Source organism: Sminthopsis crassicaudata, chromosome 2, assembly GCF_048593235.1.
Source record: "Sminthopsis crassicaudata isolate SCR6 chromosome 2, ASM4859323v1, whole genome shotgun sequence".
Taxonomy (NCBI): domain Eukaryota; kingdom Metazoa; phylum Chordata; class Mammalia; order Dasyuromorphia; family Dasyuridae; genus Sminthopsis; species Sminthopsis crassicaudata.
The window spans coordinates 363,155,146-363,180,094 of record NC_133618.1 but is presented as its reverse complement, the minus strand read 5'-3'; the positions used below and the strand labels follow the sequence as shown (position 1 = coordinate 363,180,094).

The 24,949-nt window shown below is 33.4% G+C and overlaps 1 protein-coding gene across 2 annotated transcripts in view; it reads right to left on the bottom strand.

Annotated features, from left to right (window-relative positions):
• Nucleotides 1-543: 543 nt before the first annotated feature.
• Nucleotides 544-24,949, bottom strand: part of DLGAP5 (DLG associated protein 5) — a 36,606-nt gene continuing 12,200 nt past the window's right edge. Inside the window, exons 3-15 of one of the 2 annotated variants that reach the window (XM_074290973.1) lie at nt 24,576-24,787; nt 20,725-20,787; nt 16,964-17,060; nt 16,760-16,861; nt 16,359-16,435; nt 14,027-14,325; nt 12,764-12,888; nt 12,075-12,204; nt 11,193-11,278; nt 9,782-9,942; nt 8,719-8,811; nt 5,044-5,269; nt 544-2,480 (exon numbers count right to left, since the gene is read on the bottom strand). In XM_074290973.1, coding sequence (XP_074147074.1) covers nt 2,380-2,480; nt 5,044-5,269; nt 8,719-8,811; nt 9,782-9,942; nt 11,193-11,278; nt 12,075-12,204; nt 12,764-12,888; nt 14,027-14,325; nt 16,359-16,435; nt 16,760-16,861; nt 16,964-17,060; nt 20,725-20,787; nt 24,576-24,787 — 1,772 coding nt within the window. In that variant the 3' untranslated portion in view covers nt 544-2,379. The remainder of the gene's footprint in view (nt 2,481-5,043; nt 5,270-8,718; nt 8,812-9,781; nt 9,943-11,192; nt 11,279-12,074; nt 12,205-12,763; nt 12,889-14,026; nt 14,326-16,358; nt 16,436-16,759; nt 16,862-16,963; nt 17,061-20,724; nt 20,788-24,575; nt 24,788-24,949) is intronic. The other variant, XM_074290974.1, reaches the window with a different exon arrangement.

Genomic DNA, 24,949 nt, shown 5'->3' with positions numbered 1-24,949 from the left:
TGCAAAGTTTTGATGTAATTAGCACAATGCTATTTAAAACAGGAATCCCTTTCTTTATCTGGGTTCTATATTGAATCATATCACAGTGGCAAGTGTAGATCTCCTTATTTATTTAACTTGATATTAATTACTGGTCACCAGAGATATTTCTGTTTTATGTCAATAGCAAATAATCCTGATAAATGGGAGTTTTGTCCTATGGAATCAAAATGGATTTTTTTTCATAAACAATTACAATATCATCTTATATACTCTGCATCTTAATAGCACTTATGAAATCTTGCTTATTTGCTACTCATGCCCTAATTAATCCAGTTCAATTATGGTATAGATTCAAATCAATTGAATTTGGTATAGATGATTTTTTTTTTAAGAGATTAATTTTAGGGGCAGCTAGGTGGCACAGTGGATAGAGTACCAGCCCTGAATTCAGGAGGACCCGAGTTCAAATCTGATCTCAGACACTTAACACTTCCTAGCTGTGTGACCCTGGGCAAGTCACTTAATCCCAGCCTCAGGGAAAAAAAAAAAAAAAAAAAGAGATGAATTTTATTTACTTTTTATTTCAGTATTTTGTTTTTCCAAATACATGAAAAGATAGTTTTCAACCTTCATTATTATAAGACTTTAGAGTCCAAATTTTCCTCCCTGATATAGGTTAAATATGTGCAATTCTTTTAAACATATTTCTATATTTGTCCTATTGTGCAAAAAAAAAAAATAAATAAAAATCAGACCAAAAGGGGGGAAAAAAACTATAAGAAAAAAATAAAAACAACAACAACAAATAAAAAAAAAAAAAAGATGAAAAGAAAATACTATGTTTTGATCCATATTCAGTCTCCATATTTTTCTCTCTGGATGAAGATGGCATTTCCATCTAAAGTGGTATAGAGGATCACCGATCATAAGGTACTTTTAGATTTACTTTACCATATATACAAAATGAGTTTACACTAGCATGAAATACAGGATATTAAAGCTTAAAAGTACACTAAGACTTTTGGAATACCCTGTATATGGAGCAAATATATCTGTGAATCTTGTATTGGAGGTTATATACATTTAAGCAGCACTTACTATGCCTACTTTCTAAAAGCCATTATATTGATGATTACTGAAAATTAATTAGTTTCTCTAGGGGGAAAAAAAAAAATCAAACTAATTCTATTCACTCTGAGAATACTTAATAAAGTTCAGAATGTTCAGCTTCACAAACAAACCAAGAGAAGATATTTAATTTGTATTGTGGGTTTCTTGGGAGTTTTTTGTTTACTCATTTACAACTGCAAGTATTTCATAATGAATAGAGCAGTGAAAAGTGAGGATGATAAATTCTTCATATATCAGATGAAATCACAATGCACAATGATCTCAGAAAGTTGGTTCTGCATAAAATCATTTTGAAATATTAAATTTCCAATAAGATGATTTGAAAAACAATTTTAAAGAATAAAAATGGTACAAATATTATTAACTGAAGGAGTTTGCTGAGTTTAGATTTCTAAACCAATTATTCTAACAATGCTATCTGATTTGGGGATTGAGTTCTTTAAATAGAAAATGGTCATTGCCTTTTGTAGTTATATGCTAACATTAAAAAAAAGTCTGAACCATTTTCTTGTCATTTATGTGAAATGTAATTTTGTGATGAATAAAAGTACTCTGTAATAAAAAAAAAAAAATTTTCCCCACAAATTTATATATAAGTATTTATTTAGAAGCATGTAGTCTAATGCAGTGTTAGGCAAGGAAGAAGGAACACCTGAATTTAGATCTTGCCTCACATATTTACTAGCTTTGTTACCCGAGACAAGTCACTGATCTTTGAGAAATTTGATTTCTTTACTAAGTGGCGACAATAACAGTACCCATCTCATAGGGACCAGATGAGAATACTCTGAAGCACTTAGCAAATCTTACAATGTTATATAAATACAAGCTATTAGTATTGCTGCATTTATTCCAACTACTTATTATTTGTCAAATTATTTAATACTGAATTTAACATACATACATACACATATGCACAAAGATTCAAAGCATGAGTAGTAGTTTCACCCTTTAATACTCTATTTTGTAAATATCTCACCATATACAATCACTCTAATATAAAAAAGAGTAACACAACAATAATACAAATAATAAAGATAAACAACATCATTGAATGAAATTTTTCTGGAAATATACTTAAACAATATTTGCAGGTTGCTCAGTGTCAACCTAACACAAAGGTCAATTTGTTATCCTCTGAAAACAGAGGCTTACAAAATATTCATGAATGGTGTTTACAAGTTTTTAATCAGGGTTTATTCAGCCTTTTTTTTTTTTTTTTTTTTTTTACATTAATGATATAGTGGGAAGGGGAAACGCACGATTCTAGTTTTCTTCAAGAAGATTTAATTTCTTTTTCCCAGGTGTTTTGTGTTCAATTGGATCATCTGATCTGTTACATATAGTCTCTTTAGATGCATTGATGGCTAAAGTAGGGAAAAAAAAAATACTGCTTTAGATTTTATAAAAACTAAAAATCCCCAACAGTATTTTCTAATACAATGATAACAAGAATAGCTGGAATCTAAGTTGGAACTACTTGGGAAATACCCAGGAAAGTAAGATTTATCATATTTTAAATTATTTTAAAAATTTATAAAACTCCAAACTATGATGTTAGGATGCACATCAACACTATCGAATGTGCTAGGTATTAAAAATCAAAGATGAGAGCAGTCTCTACCTTGAGGAATTCTGTTTTACTGGGAGGAAACAATTTCCCTTCCTCATATGACAAAACAAAATGGTAAGTAAATAGGAAATATATGCAGAGGTAATTTCAGTAGGGAAGGATCTCTCATTAATAACTAGGAGAGGGGGGGTGAAAACCTGGAAAGACTTTTAGAGAGGATGACTCTTGAGCTAAGTCTTGAATTACTTTTAGCAACATAAAATCTAGAATTCTCTTGACATGGAAATAAGGAATCAACCTCTCTTCCAGATATGACCATAAGCTAGGGTAGGATGAAAAAAGCACTTAACTTGAGAGGCAAAAGACTGGGATTCAGAACCAGCTTTGCCACTTACTGGCTGTGTGACCTCAGGCAAGCCATTGCATGTTTCTGGACTTTAGTTCTCTCTGGGTCAAATGAGGCAAGATTATTATGCTTTATTATCTGTAAGGTCACTCAAGATCTCTAAGAATCATAAAATAGGCAAAAAAAACAAAGAGTTTGCTGCAGGAAGTTATCAGTGATCACATGCTAGGATCCCAAGACAAGCTTAGCTGAGATGGCTAGTGAAGTTTGGTTTCCAAACCTAGAGAAACTATAATAGGAATTATCTTCTTTATCAGAGTGGAACATTTCTGAAAAACTACCCCAGGTTGCTGATGATATATCCACCCACAATTCGTTTCAGTGTTAGGCTGCATTAATGTCTATTTGTTTTGCTGTACTGCTTTCATTAAAGACACATTCCCACTGAGAGGGAACAGTCACAATACTCACTGGCTTGCCCTTATTCAATGATTTCACTTGCTATTTCTATTAAGACATTTATTTGGCGTTCCCCTTTGTTACCTTGCCCCAAGGCCAATTTATGCTTCTTTTCTATGTCAGCATTTCATAAAACTATGTTCTATGGAATTTTGATGATCAACAAGATATGACTGAAGTCATCACTACTTTATATTATCTATTCCCATTAGAAGGTATATTCTTTGAGGTAGAGACTGGGTTTTATGGCCAAGCATACAACTAAGTACTCAATAAATGTTTACTTTCATTGATGAGTTCAACATGAACTAAAATAAATGTCAGTTCCATTTTAGAATGTCCATTAAACTCAAAGTGACTGGAATAAGAGCTAGCATTTTTAAAAAAATAAGAAATTCAGGGTTGTTTTTTTTTTTTTTTCCTGAGGCAATTAGGATTAAGTGACTTGCCCAGGGTCACACAGCCATGAAGTGTTAAGTGTCTGAGACTAGATTTGAACTCAGATCCTCCTGATTTCAGGGCTTATGCTTATGTACTGTGCCACCTAGCTGCCCCCAGGTTTTATTTTCAAAATTCTTTTTTGAGATTAGATATATGAAAAAGCAGGTAAATACCTTTCTAAAAGTATCCATCTGTAAGTCTGGGGTTTTTTTGTTTTTGATTTTGGATCTGTGATCTCATTATAGTGAGGATTCTAAGTGTGGAAATCCATTCTAATACTGAAGATCAGCACCTTCTCTATAATCTAGAGGAATTCCTGAGAAGTCCAATGATTTTCCATAGTCACACACATGCTATGGGTCAGAAATAGGTCTTTTTTACTATGTAGTTTGCCCTCTATCCTTTATGCTGTGCTATCTCTACACTGACAAAACAACTCACATTGACATAAATCTCTAAGGTTTGTCTTCACAGGGTCACAGAATTTAGAATAAAGGATCATTCAAGATTATCTAGTCCAATATTCTCATTTGAGAAATAAAGGAATTGAGGGACAGAGGGCTTAAGCGACATGACCAAAGGAATACCACTAGTACATAGCAGTTCTAAGGTTAGACCTCAAGTCCTGATTGATTCCAAATCCATTACGTTTTGACACATCATACTGCCTTTGTAAAGTGCACTCTTCCCAACAACAATGGTAGGCAGAACCACAGATTTAGAACTGGAAGGGTCCATAATGGTCATCTCTTCCAATCCTCTTGTTTTTACAAATGAGGAAATGGATGCTCAGAGAGAACTTATTTGCTCACAGTCACAGATATTTATTTACTGGGAGCTAGTTCTTTCATTTGTCCATTGAAGATAATCACTATTATGAGGATGAAATGGAAAGGTGCAGCAAAACTTTGAAAAAATATATACTTTTTATACATTTAAGTCAATATATCCACAAACCCACTTACCTGCCCAAAGAAAAAAGATGAGTAAGCATTTTTGTTCTATTCATTGCTTCAAGAAAAATTTCCTTTCCATTGCCTTAGCTCCCCCTTTTAAATCCTATACACATACAAGATTCTATTTGATAAATGGTTTCAGCAATGGAACTAACCTGAGAATGATTTAACTGGGCTTTCAATTCTGAAAAATCCGGCATCAAAAACTATCTTGTCAATTTCCTTTGCTTTTGACACCATGGGAGCTATCTCAAATGTAGGTTCTTCCTGCTTAAGTTTTTCTCTCATTGAAGCTTTTAGAGCAGCCAGACGATTTCGAGCTGCAGTTCTTGCAGTTTCATCCTGTTTTGACTTGCACTTTTCAACTGGGAGAGCTTTCTTCTAAAAAGAGAAAAAGTTGCAATATGTATGGAAGATGTTCACTTTAGCTTACAGTAAGAAATGCAGCAAATATTTTACTTAAGATATATTGTATGCAGATTACTGTGCTAAATTCCAGCTAGATCAACAAAGGTAAGGGGATAGGAGGGAGTTCTTGTTTGTACAGAACCACATTCTGACAGGGGGGAAGTTAAGAAAAAAAAATAAAGCTCACAGATAATTATAATATATAATAGAACAACAGTTTATTAAAATGGTACAAGATAAATTTCATCAACAAAGAGGTGGAGAGGGGAGATCACAGCTATGTCACTGAGAAAGTGGTGATGGAATTAATCTTTATTAGAATTAGTCTTTATTAAAGGGTTTTCCTTTACTCTTCAAATCTGGGCTGGAAGACTATTTGATGGAGATGTTTTAGAAAAGAAAACTATCGTAGCTTAGATCTGACCAAATGATCTCTGAAGTTTGTTCTGAGAATCTCTAGAGGGGCAATATTTGGCAGACAAACTGGGTATTAAGGGAGTCAGAGACAAAAGAAAAGTTTGGCTCTAGAATACAGTATATCGAAGGGGAACAGCAAGAGATGAAGGCCGATAGGAATGAAGTCACCGGAGGAAAGAAGGTCTGGAGATTCAGGCAAAGCATTAGTAAATCATATATCACCTTGAAGGGTTAGGAGTGATACTACCATAAATACACACAGAAGAAAGATTAGCCTGAAAGTAACATAAGGTCAATCTAAACATACTAGCCTACGATGAAAATCAAAATAAGTAGTTTTGTTCTGCCATTGCTTTATGAAAAGAATATTGCCTCCTTTCCCCATTGTTTAAATGCCTTATTTTCTGCCTCTACATATTAAGATTTTATTTAATGTATAGTTTTTGGCCACAAAACTGGAAAGTGATTTCAGTAGGCTTTCCATTCTAAAAAAGCATCATGGGAAAAGAGAATAGAGTACAGAATACTAAAGCCTATATTAGAGGAGAGGGAGGGGAGTAGAGAAAGGACAAATATAAAAAAAATTATAGATACGAAATTCATAGAATTGGTAACTAGCTTCAAAGTGATGCAAGAGGAAGAGACAATATAATAGGAAAGCTTTGAACATGGGAATCTAAGGTGATGAATATGATGAAAATAATAAAGCCAAAAAGTGAAATAGGGTTAGAGGAAAAGATAAGTCCAGTTCTGGACATGGTGAATTTGAAAGGACATGTAACTTGAGAGGTTTTACTGGCAATTGAAGATATAGAATCAAGGCTAGTGATAGTTTTGGCATCTATTCCCATAGAATGTGCAGTTGAAGACAAAATGAAAAGATCACTGAGAAAGAACTCAGAACAAAAGTTCTTAACCATTTTGGGGGTTTTGAAGCCTTTTGGCAGTCTAATGAAACCCATGATTTCATCTCAGAATAATGTCATTAAATGTAAAAAAATAAAGTACAAAGAATTACAAATAAAATCAATTATACTGAAAGATAGTCATAAAACACAGACACACATAGACACACACACACACACACACACACACACACACACACACACCACACACACCCCCCAAAAGCTACTTAAGGAATAGCAGAAGAAACAGTTAGAGAGATAAAAAAAAACAAAACAAAACAAAACAAAAAAAAAACAGGTGAGTATGGTGTTTGTGAAAGAACTAAAAAAGTAGGACCTCTCTAATACTCCCAAGTGATGGTATACCAGCAAATACTTAAAAACCTTTATCTAACTTCCCCTTCAAGACTGCTGCCAATTTCCTCAGCCTCATACTCATTAGCAACAAAAACAAAAGTCTTCATCCCTCCCATTTTTTTCCTCAGAAACTTGATCTTTCACTTCACATCAGAGTTTCTCTCCTAATTGCTATAAGAAATTCTGAGGATACTCAAATTGTCTTAAAGACCCCTTTGCATATCTCCTTATAAGCTTGTCTTTCCTTAAAGGTTCTAAATAAAGGAAAAAAGGATGGATGGAACATTCATAGACAACTCTTCTAGTCTGTTTTTCCTTTATTATTGCAGTAAAAGCCTTAAGAAATCTCAAATGGCTTTAAATAAACATAATAATAGTTCAGAATACTCAACATAAGCCTGGAAAGGGAAAAAAAAAAAAAAAAAACCCTTGGTAAAGAGAAGAAACTCACATTAGAAATGTGAATTAGTATTAATAATGAACTTCTGATACACAGATATAGTCTCCAGACCTGATTTTTAAGCTCCAAATGATTTCAACTCCCATTATTTTGAAAAAGAGTGGCAATCAATAGGGTGGTGGTTATTAGTGGAGAAAACAAGACTTAAATGAGAGATTTTATGGATGCAGGAACAAGATTTGGGAACTACTTAGATTTGTGAAATCTGAGAAGATGAAGAACTGAGGATAACATCAAGATTAAAAACCTGAGAAATTGGAAGGATGATGGTACTCTTGACATTACAGAGAAATTCAGAAGTGGATTGGGTCAGGGAGGAAATATAATGAGTTGTGGGTTTGGGAATGCCTATTAAGACATCTTAAATGTCTAATATAGGCAGTTGGTGATAGGAGTTTGGGGGTAAGGAGAAAGAGACTATGGTTAAAAAAAAAATGGATCTAGGAGCCATCTGGAGAGATAATCATTAAAACTATGTGAAGGATGATGTTCCTAAGGGTATATAATTGAGAAGAAGGATCACAAAAATCCTGGAGTACAATTATAGTTACTAAAGGAGATTGAGAAAGAGTTCAGAGAAGCATCATTTATAAAAACTCAGAAGACAGAGTATCTAGAAAGGTGATCAACCCTGTTAAATGCGATAGAGATCAAGAAAGAAGAGTACAGAAAAGAAGATATCAGGTTTTAGTAACTTTGTAAAGAATATTCACAGTGAAGGAGGTCAGAAGTCAGATTGCAGAGCTTTAAGTTAAAAAATACAAAGATATCAAGGCAATGTAAAAATGTAGGAGTTTGGCTGAGAAAGGGAAGGGAGATATCAGATGATATCTAGAGCAATGATAGGCTCCAAGGAAGACATTTTTTTTTTTTTTTTTAAATGATGGAGAGTACCTGGGCTTGACTTTTGATAGAAGGGAAGGAAAGATGTAAATTAGGGGGAAATGGGATAGATGATAGTGTAGGCAATCAGCTGGAGAAGTTGGGAAGGAATGATATCGAAATAATGTAAAGGGTTTGGCCATGACAAGAAATATGCATGGATGGCATTTGTATATCTTCTTTCTCTTACTAAATTCCTAAGGGTAGGAATCTTATTTTGCTGGAGACTCTACATAGTGCCTTATATACATATTAAGTGTGTGATAAAGGTTTGTTGAATAATTCTATTTAGTGATAAAAAAAAAAATTGTCTACTAAATATTTTTAAAGCTGAATAATAAAAATATTTAAGTAAAATGCTGCAAAAGAGTTGAGACCAGATTTTGAGGTCACCAGCTTACCCGAATAACTTTTTGATTTACGGTATTTTTTTCCTGCCATTCTGATTCCTGGAGCTTACTCAGTTTTTCAAACTTTTTGTTCACATCTTCTACCTATTGACAGACAAAATTCAACTATTTATAAATCTAAGACAACAGTGACTGATTAAACAATTCCAATAACATTAGGATCCTTATGAATAGAAATTCACAATCTTTTTTTTTTTTTTTTGCTGAGGCAATTGGGGTTAAGTGATTTGTCCTGGGTCACACAGCTAGGAAGTGTTAAGTGTCTGCGACCAGATTTGAATTCAGGTCTTCCTGAGTTCAGGGCTGGTGCTCTATCTACTGTGCCACCTAGCTGCTCCTAACAATCTAATAAATTTATAATGGACAATTAAAATCAGTAGTAAAATTCTGGAATGAAATATTGAAGAAGTGGAAACTTAGGCCCCAGTTTTAACTATTTCTAATTCTATAGGAACTTGGATTAGTTATCTAACTAGCTAGATGTCTCGTCTGGACTGCATCAGACAGGAAATACCTATCACCCATCTACTTTCCAATCACAGTAATGACATAGAAATAAATACACTAAAGGCAGTATAAGATAAACACAGGTAATAAATGTTATTAGTGACTGACTGGTACCCTCAAGTTAAAGAAGAAATGAGGAAATAATATCTACAAATTATTCTTAAGTAACAAGTTCATTTAAAAAAAAATCTAATAAAGGAATTTAGGATAGTGATATTGTATCAGTGTGCAGTTATGCTTGCATTTCCAAAACACACATGCTTCTAAACAAAGTTTCTTTGATCATTTCTTTATCCTAAAATGGTAGGTAAAACCTTCAGACTTTGAATTCTTAATAAATATCCTTGGAAAGAAAGTAGTATCTAGAAAAAGTTGAAAGCAGTACCCAATAGTACTCAATTTAAAATTCACTTTTAAGCATACTGTGACTATGGATTATTACCATTCTTGGAAAAATCCAGACTCCCTTTCCATATATTAAGCATTATTATTATGTTAATGGAACAAACTATATTTTTGAGTTAAATTTCCAATAGACACTACTCACTTGAAAATTAACCATATCCCAAAATCCATCCAGATCCATGCAAGTAATCTTCTTTTGGCCACAATTATGCTCACAATCATTCACCAATCCTTCAAACTGTTTGAATCTTTCACTTATAAGGAGCCTTGTTTGACCTATTGTTGTGCGAATAAGATCTTTGGCTATTTGAAAAAAAGGTTTAAAAAAAAGTTCATTCAATAAGCATGAAAACAAAAGCTGCCACTTAACTATGCAGTAAAGATTCCAAACCCCAATTTTCTTCATTGGGGACAGGGGTTATGTATGGAGGAATTATTTGAGGTGGGAAGAGGAAGTCCAGACCTGAAACTGGTATAGAAAATTCATTCTACCAATACCAATATAGACAGGCAATTATTCTGTAACTTATAGTGTTACAAGGGCAACTAGGTGGCACAGCGAATAGAACACTGGCCCTGGGGTCAGGAGGACCCCAGTTCAAATCCAGCCTCAGATGCTGCATCCCTGAGCAAATCATTTAAGTCTGAATGCCTCATCATCTTTTCCCTCCTCCCAAAAAATTTATACTCTTAGAAAGCTGCCCTGGGGAGGGAAGGGAAATTATTGAGGGATTAAATGGGTCATACAACCAAGAGGCTAATTGTTTTTTGTTTTTTTTTTAATCAATTAGGCATTTATTGAGAACAATCTTGTTATTTCCTGTGGAAGAAAATATGTGGAGAATCTGCCAATTAGTTTAGTCAGACTATTTCTTTTTTTAAGAGGCTAATTTGGCAAGGGGTGGGGGAAAAGGAAAGGAACAAACATTTATTAAGTGCCTACTCTGTGTGCCAAACACTATGCTAAAATATTTTATAATTACTATCTCATTTGATCCTCACAACAGCCTTAAGAGGTAGCTGTCATTATTGTATCCTTCTTATTGCTGAGGAAAATAAAATAGATGAATGACATGAAGTGACTTTGTTAGCTTGTAAATGTCTAAGGCCAGATATGAACTCAGGTCTTCCTGACTAGACCCAGTGCTCTTCCTGGAAAGCAAACTGTCTAATAAATAAGAGGCAATAGGGAGTCACTTGGACGTTACTGTGTGAGAATGGAGTATGGGTGACATGATCAGAAGTGTGCTTTAATAACAATATTTTATTTAAGTTAAGTTGTAAACAACTTTAGTTGAGTGTAAAGCTTGAAGTCAGATTACTGGGCAACAAATAAAACTGGCAAAAGGTTTAAGCCACAGTATGATTTAGATCAAATGGGACAAATTATTTATGTTCTATTAGTCATATTTCATTCTAGCAGAGAAATACAAGAAAATCAATATTTAAAAATACAATAAAAATATATATTTTTAAATTTAACAATCATCAACAACAACAAAACCCCACTAAAATAAATTCAAGACCATACTACATAAATGATGTCTTCTTACCATCATCAGGAATATCCAGTGTTAGTTTATTTTCCCATTCATGGCAGAATCCTGTTAATCTCTCAGTTTCTGATTGAAGAATATGTCTAATTATGATAGAAATATTTTAATTTTACAACTGTTTCCCTATTCCCTAGTAGTTGAATATAATTAAACATTCCCATATTCATACACAAAATGGGATGGGTGTGTATAGTACTAATAAGTATTCATTTTTTTAAATATAATTATCTTATACACAGAATATGGTATGGAACACTTAAATTTAAAATTGAAGTTACTTATTAAGCAATTGCAAAACTGGATACACCTTCATCACAACATCAACCTTGAAGAGTACCTCCATCAATTTTTGATGTGACTCATCTAGATTTCTCTCTATTGACTTCTCATAGGGATCAACCTAGTCAGAGCAGTCAGAACATTATGCATCTTAATTTTTATATCCTAGATAAAATGAACTCTGTCTTTTCCCAAAGTTATCCTGTTCTTTCTGATTAATACTTTTGCTCATATTTCTAATGCCTAGAACACATCTCTCCCTTTTTTCACTTATTCAATTTCTGTCCATCCTTCAAAATCCAACTGAAACAATAAGTCCAAAATGAGGTTTTTCATGAGCCCTTCTCTTGGATTTCCACCTTTGACAATTCACAAAGCACTTTTACACTGTTTTCAATGTACTTTTAACATAAATTTACCATTACAGTTATCAATGTACATTATACCCCAAATGACTACAAGCTCCACTGCGGCAGGAATCAGATCTCATTCCTACTTTATCTCTCTCCTAATGCTTGTCTTCTGCATAATAAATAATTCATAAAAGATTTATTAAGCTAAATCAAAAATCTTTAGCTGCCAAAAATCAAAGTGACAAACCTGAAATATGCTACATCATGTTGTGGTGGTGCTGCTTGATGTTCATTTATTTCATTCAAAGGGATAGATGACCTTAATGGAAGGTTACATGAATCTATTTTTGTATCTCCATTTTCATTTGAAAGATGATCTATAATTTAAAAAAAAGAAACAAAGCCTCAAAATCATAACTATGAAAATTCAAGTTTGTAAAATAGTTTCCCTCTGTGGTAACTAACTTTCACAAATCTTTTGATTTTTCATTTCTATTTTCTTCCCCTAGAGGCAGCAGACGTACGTATGTGTGTGTGTGTGTGTGTGTGTGTGTGTGTGTGTGTGTGTGTGTGTGTAAAATGTGATATCGGGGTACACAAGGTCTATCCCAAAGCTCTATCTCTGGGTGAGTTTATCAGCTTAATTCTTATTATATTTTAATTTTTATCTCAATATTTTATTTAATTTTTATTTCAATGTTGATGACTCTAGATTAAAGCTCTAGTTTCTTTCTTATGCTGCAGTCCCCATAAATCAACTGCTTATTGGCCATTTTAAACTGGATGTCTCATAGACATCTCAAATTCAACATGTCCCAAAGCTGAATGCATCCACTTTGTTTCCCGAATCTATTTAGTGTAATTTCTGACATGTGATTTAGATCAAATACCAAAGAGATCAAACAGATCAAAATTTAACCAGTTTACTTATTATACCTTTATTCAGGATTTCTTGCGATCTTGGAGGACTTTGCAAATCAATCAAATCCTGATGAGCTGGGTCATTAGAGTGAGTTGTACTTTCTTCCAAAGTTTCTCTTTTCATTTCCTGAGAATTATCACTAAAACAAACAAAAATTACTTTCAATAACATGGAAAATAAACATAACTCTACATACTGATTTCAAAGTAACATATTGTTTAAAAGTTTTACTTTCTTAAAAAAAAAGTCTTATGTATAGGCACTTTCCATATTTATTATGAATCAAAGAAATTCTAAGATTCATTAGCATCTTATTGGAGTATTAAAATGAAACTTGTTCAAGTTCAAACTTGTGACCCTGTGTGGAGGTTTTTGTGATCAAAATACTAGACTGATTTGCTATTTTCTTCTCCAACGAATTAGGCAAACAGAGATTAATGATTCAGAGGCCTATTTTGAACTCAGATCTTCCTTACTCCAGTCCCAGTGCTCTATACAATAAGCCGTCTATTTGTCTCTGAAGGTAAGAAATTTACTAAAGAAAATTACTACCCAATAAATGATCTTTAATAATGGAAGATAAAATCGCTGATGGCCACTGCAAAATAACTTTGTAACCATATTGTTATCTTTGCTTTCCTTTCCTTCTTTTACAAAGTATCTTGACACTTGTTTTCTTATTTCTAGAGGCGAATTCTAGAGCAAAGTTCTAGAAATAAGCACTTCTGAAATGTTATTATTACAATTGTGCTTTCCTAGCAATTGTTTCTGGCAATACTGATAAGCAAAAAAGATTTGCACTGAAAACAAAGACTGCATTGAAGAGTAAAAACCTTCTTTCAGCTCCCCCTCAAAAAATCCAATAGAAAATGTCCCTTACTAGAACCTTTGGAAGGATAAGGACAAAAAAACATCCCGTGAATGTAAGAAATTACAGTTATGTAGTATTTATTTTAAAAAAATGACAACAACAAAAAGAGTAAACAAAATATAAGTCACTAATTTTTATCACACAACTTGGCAAAAAGTAAACTATAATCTAGCATATACTATAACACATTTAAGATATATGGGACTGCCTGTCATCTAGAGGAAGAGGTAGAGGGAAGGAGGGGAAAATTCGGAATAGAAGTGAGTACAAGGGATAATGTTGTTAAAAAAAAAAAAAATCACCCATGCATATGAACTGTCAAAAAAAAATTTATAATTATAAAATTAATAAAAAAATTTTTTTAAAAAGTAAACTATAATAAAAATAATTAAAATTAAGTTCTTACTCTTTAATTTGTAAAGGACTCCAGAAAAAACCAGGTGCCTCACAAGTTTGGTCTTTTACTGGGGAAAAAGATTTCATTCTGTAGTTCACTAGATTATCTAGTGGTTGAAATACAAAATTTTCAGGTGCAAAGGAAGATTTCCCTCTCACTTGGGAAGCAACATTTATTTCTGATAAGTAGTCTTTTCCAAGAAATTCAGCAATTTCTTCTGTTGGCGATTTTCCAGATTTATGAGAAGGTCCTTCAGTGAGTGGGTCCTTTGATGAATTTTCTTTCCCACCAAATTTGGAAGGAAGATCCTAGATTTAAATAATAGTAATAATGGGTTAACAGTTACTCGGTTATGACAAGTTAAATGAATGGATAAGGGTAGGAGGCTATAAATAGAGAGGAAACAGGAAATTTGGAAAGAGAGTGAGCCCTGGATTACCTAGTGTAAATCTGGGCAAATCACAATCTCTCTATAATTAAGGTGGCAATCTATATCTGTAGAAGGAATTTCTTTGCTGGGAGTTATTAATGCCAATGGAATCTCAGACTTTCCTTTTCTCCAGATAAATTTATCTGATAATACACTCAGCAAATTAATCTGCTGTTGAACATTCATTTCACGTTTCCTAGCCATTGTGCTCCAACAAAGTGATTTCATGTGGTTAGCCAATTCCAATGGTGGAAGTGTTATGCCTAATGAGAAATCAAGGCATTATAGAAAATCTTGGTAAGCTATATAATTGTCTCTATTACCTCAGAGTTGGCTTAATTTTTATTTCTCTGATCAATAATGATCTAGAACATTTTTTTCATATAAGTAGAAATGGTTTTAATTTCTTTGTCTGAAAATTGTCTGTTTATATCCTTTGACTATTTAGCAATCGGAGAATAGCTTATAGAATTTGAGTCAATTCTCTCTATATTTTAGGAATGCAATCTTGGATATAAAAATTTTCCTCCAGTTTTCTGCTTCCCTTCTAATCTTGACTGCATAGTTTTGTTTTGTTTTTTTTTTTTTTTTGGTTTTTTTTTTTTTTTTAAGAACTATAAAATTTAATATAATCAAAATTATCCATTTTGTATTTCATAATGTACTCTAGTTCTTTTTTGGTAAACTATATTATACAACCAATTAATAACATCATCAGTACTCTCTCCCTTTTTCCTTAAAGTATTCCACTAAACACATGAAGAGAAGAAAACACAAACCTTGGTACTCCAAAATTTTCAAAGCCTGGGCTATTGGAATTATGGGACAGGTTACAGGACATAAAATGGATCCAGTTTCTTATTTATAAACAGTATCTTTTTTATAGCAGCCTTCTTCTATTTTCATATTCCTTTTTGTCCTCTTACCAATCTTCCTCTATTATAAAAGCATTGATGATAATAATAAGGACTGGGCTTATAACTTCATTACTGTAGGGAATTCACAGATGAGATGTACCATGGTGATGATTACATATCTTGCTGAGAGGCAAGAACTGAACCCAAATCTTCCTAATTCATATTACACATGTATAGTTGTTTAATCTGTATGCTTTAAGATACCTAAAAAATGCCAACCAATTAATCAATAAACTTAAGCACCTACTATCTATATAGGGAAGGCTTTCTATAGAAGGTGGGATTTTAGATGGGTCTTAAAGGAAGCCAGAGAGGTTAGTGGTTGGAGCAGAGAAGAGAGCATTCCAGGTCTGGAGAACAGTCATAAAGACTACCAGGAGTCAAGAGATGGAGTATCTTTCATGAAACAGCCAAGATGTTTAAGAAAAAGTCTGCAAGCCAGACACTTAACCTACTCAAACTGCCACTGTTTTCTCAATTTTTGCTTTCTTTTTCCAGTAACTTTAGGTACTTGAGGTTTCCAAAGGCATACCTCTCCTCTACCATTCAATATGTATTAATTGCCTACTGTATGCCAGGTACATGCTGGGGACACAAAAACAAAAAAACAATTCCTTAAAACAAAGTCCCTTGCTTTTAAGAAACTTGCATTCTTCTTGAGGTTGGCCGCAGGAAAATAATTAAATGATCTCTGACTGTCATCCCAGTTCCAAAATTCCAGGATTTAGTGAGGAAATAACAATGAGTTTATAAAAAGAGCCTAGCTAAGTAAAAGGTTATATCATAGAATCTCAGACCTACATAATCTTAAGAATTAAGGAACCATGTTGGCCAAATGGTCCAATCCATTCCTGAAGAATAAGCTGTATGGCTAATTTCCAGACTTTGATTTTGATGTCCAGTGGTGGGGAAGCCACATAACTAAAGGCCAGGTATTGTTTTGGGGGATTAATGATACAGTATTATTTAACTCTTTGATAGATTAAATTCATACCTTTATTTTGTTAGCTTTAAGTTCAATCTTTGAAGGAGGTCTTTCTTCAGTTGGTGCTTTTCTTTCTAGTTGGTTTTCTAAAAGATTAAATAAAAATATTCGATTTTATTTGACAAAAGATATTATAACTAAGTAAATATGCTCTTACTTGAGAGAGATTAAAGAAAATTATAAAAATGCATTATCTTGGAAGGATTGTCATTGAAGAACCTACCATAATATAGAGATGAACAATTAAGTTAATACACTTTAAGCTTTTTTTTTAACCTTTTTCCCCTTGTTCTACCATTAAAAAATTAAACACACATACACCTTTCAATTTGAAATATTAGCCATACAAACCATTAGTGACTAGAATATTTCAGTTTATCTGATAAATCTATGATCAACATTTTACTCACCATTAACAAGTTTTGGCACTGCCCTTCTCACTGGAAGAGATGAAGCTAATTTAGGGATCTGTTTTGCTGCTGATCTAGTCACTCTCATATCTTGTTGTAGAACTGTGATGAAAAAGTTCTTATTAGTGAAATTAAATTCTCCTTGGAATACAGGAAACTATTCTTGTGTCAGTCTCAACACATATAATTCCAAAATCTTCATACCTTTCCTTTCTTTGCTAGAATGGTGTTCAGAAGTTGGATTCTGGCTAGGTTGGACTGCTTCCATATTGTGCCCATTATTGACCTGGTCGACATAGATCTATTAAAAATTAATAGGTGCTAAACTGAGCTCTTCCACAAAAACTTGAACAAAACATAAATGACAACAAAGGCCAAAGTGACATAGAACAATAAAGGATAAATATAGAATCTCAGTGTTGGAAGGGATCTCAGAGGCCAATTAGCCCAAGTCATAGCTAAAAAAGAAATCTTTCAACTATTTACCCAATGAGTGCTCATCTAGCCTTTGCTTGAAGATTTAAAACTCAATCCCTCTTAAGGCAATCTATTTTATTTATGGATCTAATTTTTAAAAAGTTCTTCCTTATACTGAACCTAAATCTACAAAGTTCAGAGCCATATAGCTAAGGAAGGAAATCATCAACAGAATTATCAGAATAAAAGGAGAAGAGAGCAAAAGTCTGATAGACATTATATGAGGAAAGATCAATTGTTTGGGGTTATCATCATTAGAGTCCTGTGATGACTAGGATTTTGAGGGTTTGTTCTATCACTGCTAACAGCATGAAAGCTACCTTTCAGAAAGCCCTGCCTCCCATGACTCTCATATATATGCACATACACTCTAAGCCTTAGCTAATCTGGATTTTACCACACCCTGAAAATGTCTTACATTTTCCACTTACATGTTATTGGACATGCTTCTCAATCTCCTTGTAACACCTTCTCTATCCATTGCATCTATAACTGCCAAAAGCCTGCTCATCCTTCAAGGCCCAGCTCACATGTTATATTGTTAGGTAGAAGTGACCTCTTTTTCCTTCAATAAACAGCGTATGAATTATGAATACATAATTTATGTTCCCCTCTTACATGTTAAGTTCCTTAAGGGAAGGAAGTAAAGTATATTTTTGTGTCTCTCTCTCTTCAGCACATAGCATGATCCCAATACATTTAACTATTATTAAATGAAAATGAAGGGCCAACTACATGGTTCCGTTAATTTCTTGGAAGTTAACTGTTCATTTATACCTCAGATTACCCATAACTCCTATCAGGCTAGAAATCAGAAGATCTAGTTCTAGTCTCACCTGTTATGACCTTGGGCAAATTACTTTACTCTTAAGCCCTAGTTTCCTTACCAATAAAATAAACATACTACCATCTACTCGTCCTGCTTTTCAACCTCAAATACTACATAAAAAATAATCAAGTGATTATTGTGATTTCATTGATCTCCAGTGATACAAGACTGCAGCACATCCAGTGTGACTTGTCTATGTTGTTCTAACAATTCACCACGGAGGGAGTCCATCCACCATCCTAGAGGCCTTCCTCACTTTCTTCTACTATAAGGAGGGCATCAGTGGATACTCTGGATGTCTATCTTTCATCTCTCTTGTCATGTGACCAAGCCATCTTCTCTTCCCTTACACAAATTCCTCTTGACATTCTTTACTGCTATTCTTCTTCAGTTCTTCCTTGATTATATCTTGTGGACTGCTAAGACTCACCATTTGTCACCACTGCCCTTGGTTCTTTGGAGGTACTGCTGTTCTGCCACACTGAAACATCAGTAAAACTTTAGTATAAAAAGAATGGATCTTTGCTTTCATGGGAAGCTTGGGATAATGAAAGAGTTTTGTAATTTCCCCAAAGCAATCTGCTCCATTTGCCTCCTTTCTAAGTCTAGCTCACTGTCAGGCTATCTGTCCCAAAAATACCATCTACTGAGCAAAGGATCTATCAAAGGGTCTGTTGAAATCTGTGCAAAAGATTTTCTCAGTCCCCTTGATCTCTCCTATGTAAATAGACAGACCAAACTCCTTTGAATATTTACAGAGAGGCTTTGGAGATTGAAATTCCATCCGTGAGCAGAAGAGCCTGGAGAACTTCACTATCCACATGGAATGTCGTTTCTTCCTTCCTTCCTCCTCTTAACATTCAAATTTAATATTTATTTTTGACATTCTTAAAATTTTGAGTTCCAAATTCTCTCCCTCTCTCCTCAACCTTGAAACAATATGATAGCAATTAAACTTGTGAAATAATATAAAACATTTTCATATTAGCCATTTTTAAAAAAAGAAAAATAAAAAAATATAAGAAAGTTATACTTCAATTTGCATTCAAAATTTATCAGTTCATCTCAACATCAGTTCTCTCTGACTTGCATGAACTGATGCTGAGTGAAATGAGCAGAACCAGAAGATCACTATACACTTCAACAGCAATACTGTATGAAATTATATTCTGATGGAAGTGGATATCTTCAACATAAAGAAGATCCAACTCACTTCCAGCTGATCAATGATGGACAAAAACAACTACACCCAGAGAAGGAACACTGGGAATTGAATGTAAACTGTTAGCACTACTGTCTATCTACCCAGGTTACTAACACCTTCGGAATCCAATTCTTAACATGCAACAAGAAAATTGGATTTACACATATATATTTATCTAGGTTATATTGTAACACATGTAAAATGTATGGGATTGCCTGTCATCTAGGGGAGGAAGTAGAGGGACAGAGGGGAAAATTGGAAAAATGAATACAAGGGATAATGTTATGAAAAAAAATTACTCATGCATATATACTGTCAAAAATTTATAATTATAAAATTAATTAAAAAAAAAAAAAACACCAAAAAACCAAAACAAAACAAAAAACATTAGTTATCTCTGGAGATAGATAGCATTTTTTTTTCCCATCATGAGTCACAAGGGATGTCTTCTTTATCTGAACTCTTTCCTGGATTGCCTCTATCACATTTAGTGAGCATCCATCTCCCTATTTTATGTCTCATCTGAGGTTTTCTTAGAGGGTTAATGAATAGTGTGATTTCTTTTATGACTTCCAAGGAATTATGAATGATCTTGATATAGAGATTAAAAAATCTTGCTATAAGAGCTTCTGTGGCAGTTTTGTTCTATGAAATTAAATACTTTTTTGAAATCAACAATAAGCACAAAGAGATCTCTCTGAGATCGATTGTTGGATACTGCTTGCTTTCCTCCATGTAATTTCATTGTTTAGCACAGAATTTACATGTAGTAAAAGCTTAATAAGTGCCTTTCCATTCATTCATCTTTTTCTCATTTTTCTTTAAAATCAAACAAACAATTCTTATTTTGTTCTTATCAGTTTTGAGAACTTGATGGCTAGACTGAACAAAGACAGATAACTCAGGGATAACTCCTATGTCAACATCAAATCTTTGTTATAATATAGTTAATTCAATTCTTACTAGTACTGACTTTGCTTACCATGTGTAGCACTTAGGATTTTTAAGAAAATGTTTATGATACAGTGGCAGGAGATTTCAATATAAATTATCAATATTTAGCTTCTTTTGTTTCTTATGAGCCATATTTTCCACACATTTCTTTCTATCCTTAGTTTTTCTTCAACTTTTGCATCATTCACCAAATATCAGAATATATATTGATTTAATAGGTTTCATTAAATTTTATATAGAACTTTACTAGCATTTTAGCAAGTAATGTTGGTATAAACGCTGGAAGTGTTTTCATGGTGATCTTTTTGCAAATACTTGTCACTAATATGGCCATCTGCAATGACCAAATCTTATTACAGCAGTTAGTTGAAGGGCTAATCAGTCTAAAATTTTCATAGAATTAACACTTACAGATGCTAAAAATCTACAAGCAAAAATTTGAAAATGTATACTGCTTCTTTGAAAAGACAACAAAAAGACTTCATAAACATATTAAAATACCTTTGGCTGCTCCACATGGTCCTTGGCCTTTGACCTTGTGATCCGTACAGAGGTCTGAATAGCCTAGAGTAAATGAAAAAAAATCTAATGTCCAAGGGATGTACTTCTGGGCCCTTTCTTTTTATTTTTTTAGTTAAATGTTCCATCTTTTCAATCATATTCCATGAAATTGAAAGCAAAAGAGAGTCTTCTATTTAGGTTTTTGTTTTCCTGAATAAGAAATAAATTCCTCAGAAGTAAAGCAGCTTTACAGCTTTAGTAGTATTTGTTTTAAAAACTAAGTTTTTACATGCAGGTTCACAAATTACATGTTATTTTTAAAAATATTTGCTGAAGAAAGAATTTTTTCAAATAATTCTAAGGTATGATCTAATTGGACATGTCACTTAGAATCAGAGAAACTCAAGAGTTAGAATGGATCTTAGAAGTCATCTAATCCAATGTCTAACTAAAATAGCATCTTTTCTATCTAACTTTAGCCTACAAATATCTCTTTTGAGGGTAGAGGATGGAGGGGGAACCACAATTTCTTGAGGCAACCTACTGAACTATCTTAAATGCTTTTTATTGTTCCCTAAATCAACCCTAAATTTACCTATTTCTGACTTCCTGTTACTGCACCAGCTTCTGTCCTTTGGGATCAAATACATGTCTACTAATCCTGTTTTCCCAAGTCAGATTTTCAAATACTCCATTTGGGGAAAGGCACTGGTGTAATTGCTTTAACCTTTACATTCTCCTTATCACTCAAAGATAAGAAACTTGCACACTATGTAAATGTAAGAAGTTAAAGGCAAACATAAATTTAATGAATTCTATATCACTGAAGATTTCTTGGATCAAACACCCAATTCAGACAAATCAAAACTGGTGTTTATCTCATCTACTATAGCAGCAAAAACCCTGAATTCTACTCTCTTTATCACAAATCTCACTGAACTCCCCCCCCCCGAAAGTTAAATTTTGTTGTTCTAATAATTCAACTTGCTAGTAGCACCTACAGTCATACTTACTACTACTGAAGTCTAACAGACTAAATGACAAAAAGGAGATTTGAGATTAAAAGGATAGACAAGAAGCAGCTAAGTGGTACAATGGATAGAGCACAGACCCTGAAATCAGGAGGACCTAAGTTCAAATTCAACCATACTAGCTGTATAACCCTAGACAAATCACTTAACCCTGTCTTCCCCCCCCCCCCCAAAAGGATAGGTAATATTTGGGCTGCCTATTAAAGTTATAGTTCACCCATAAAGATAACATCACATGTTTTGGTCCACACTAATCTAGACAATGTACTGAATAACATTACAACTGATTTTAATTGTTTAAAAGAAGAAAGCAATTCGAGTATTCCGATAGCATTATTAGATTTTAAAAGGTAAATTAAATTTACAAATGGCATAATTCCAATTTACCTGAATCATGAATGAAATGAATTTTAGAAAAGCATAAAAATAAACACTGTAGCACTGTTAACAATTGTGTTTAGAAAGTTTATTGTTACAATTACAATATTGGACATACTGAATAACTGCCCCAATGAATGGACTCAGTGGTCTCAATCTACTGTTCTGTCTCTTATGGTGGCAGAGAAGGATATCTAATAGAAAATATGTGGTTGTTTACATAAAATTAATCTCAAAAGATTAGTGATCCACTTGGATATATCCTAAAATTCTTTATGAAACTAATGTAATTAACTATTAAATAATTTAAATGCTTGATTTTATTACCTATTTTAGCAGAAGCTTGGACTAGTGAAATTTTTAAAACTTATTATGTGCTAAGTGAAATTCTAGAAAATCATTTGGGAAAAATGATCAGAGTAGTGACACCATCTATTCCCATTATTTTTATAAAACATTAAATATATCAATTTAGTTTAGTCTTTCATACCTGAAAGGAGGAGGGGGAAGTAGGTATGCCTATTCTCCTGAGATACCTGTCAAAATATTGAATTAATTATTTTAATGGCCCCTCTTTGTATCTCTTCTGTTCTAGTTTCTTTCTGAAGGCCCAGAGATCAGAATTTATATATTCTAAGTATACAAAGATTCTATTTTATCTTTGATTCTTTTCTACATATGCTATTTCACCTTAAGATCTAAAACTATCTACTCTGCTTTAAACACCCTTCCTAATGATACCTATTGTTTTGGCCTCAGAATGCAGGGTTGAGGGCTTTACAAACAGTCCAAAAAGCCTCCAAGAATATAACTAATAGATCATTAGTTTAGAAGGATTATTCTTTAAAAACGTGTTATCTTTTATATACAAAAACTAACAACATATTTTCTGCCTTTATCAAAAAACTTTGTGATGTCTTCTTGCAGTTTATGCCAACAAGTTTGGCATTTCAATATATAGAAGAACTTGGTATTATCTGAAAACATATTAATTGTATATTCTCATTTCCAAATCCTTTTTTTTTTTTTGCAAACAAAAGAATAAACAGAGAGAGCTCATTAATCCTCCACTCAATTAAAAAATCCTATGTATTTATATTAGGCATTTCCCACTCAAATAACAGCTAATGTTACAACATTTCTGTAGATGCAAACTTACAAGCTGATTCACTGAAAATAAATAATAATTCTCTGGCAAAGAAATATGTCAATGCTTTTTGAAAGTCTTGGGAAAAATAAGTTAAAATTTAGAGTGGCTAAATGGGCTTATTTTTGCCTTCTGGAATGATATTCAAATTTAACCTACACATTCTACTCAGCTTATTCCACATTATTTTTTGGTTAATTCTTTATTTCTACCTGCATTTTAGACTTTTTAATTATAAATCCCAATCTTCTAGTGTCACTCATCTATTTTTTAGTCTCTAAAAATCTCATTTCTTAATTATGTTCCTTGTAGAAATAAAGTTATTTTAGAATAGAAACTTCCTATCAACCTCTTAATTCATTAAGTTAGTTTGTACATGTCATTTTGATGGGGGGGTGGCCCCTTTAAGATGCCTTTCTGACCTCCAACTTCTTCTGGGACTGACCTTTGATTTATAAGATCTGGTCAAAACCATTCTTTTGTATTCCAAGGGGAGAAATCTGGATCTGAGCCAGTTTGGGCTGTACCCAGCCCCCATTCTAATGATCTGCTCAGGTTTCCCAACCCCCACCTGGTGGGTTCTGGCCCTTGAGGAATCAACCTGGGCTCCACCCATATGCTCCTTCAAGCAAATAAAAGAGCCAAGCTGGAATCATCTCTTGGCAGAGAGTTGAAACATTCGAGCACCATGCTTTGCATCACAGATTCTCTGTCCCGTCACTTTTGGTGTATTTCTTCCTCTACCTAATACTGTTTACTAACTAGACTTTAACCTTACTTCCAAACCCTACAATAAACCTAAATTCATTTACAGGGGACTCTCACCACCGCTAGACCTCATTTAACTTTGTATCCTTGTGCCGAATCCAAAGGGGTTGCAGGAGAGCTCCATTTGATTTCCTATACCCCAAACCTGCCACTAGACCTCAATTAATCCTAATTTTATTTAGGCATAGACCTCAACATTTGGTTAAACCTCATCAATTCCTGATCATTAAGAGGTAGTGTCAGTGATCAGAGCACTAGAGTTGGAGTTAGCAGACCGTTATTAACTATATTTCCCTGGGCAAGACCTTTAAATTCTAATTGCTTCAATTTTTTCATCTGTAAAATGGGGACAATAATAGTCCCTACTTCCCAAGGCTGTTGTGAGGATCAAATGAAATGATATCTACACAACCTTTCTCAACCCTTAAGGCACTATATTAATGTTAGTTATTATTAGTATGCTATTATTTAAACTTTTACAAAGATACCAGTTAGCTCATTTTTGTCCACTTAAGATGTCAGTTTACCTTCTTTGGTTCAGATTTCACTGTCTTCTGTCCTGGAAGAGTTCTAAGAAACTGCGGTGGGTCAGGTTTATAAAGCCCGACTTTAAATACTGCTCCTCGGGTTTTCTCTCGTTGTTCTTTCATTTTCAGAAGCAGCTTTTTCTCTTTATACTGCTGAAGCATCACCTTTCTCTGATCACTCAACATCTGGCGGAGACTATTCATAGTTAACTCTTAAGGATTTTAAAAAAAAAAAAAAAGATCAAAACAGTGGGCATTATTAGGAACTTATACATCATGGGAGATACTTAAAAATAAGTGAAATCAGACACCATGACTTGCTATGATCCCTCCCTAGACACTTTCAGAAAGGTTACTGTAAAGGGCTGAAACTC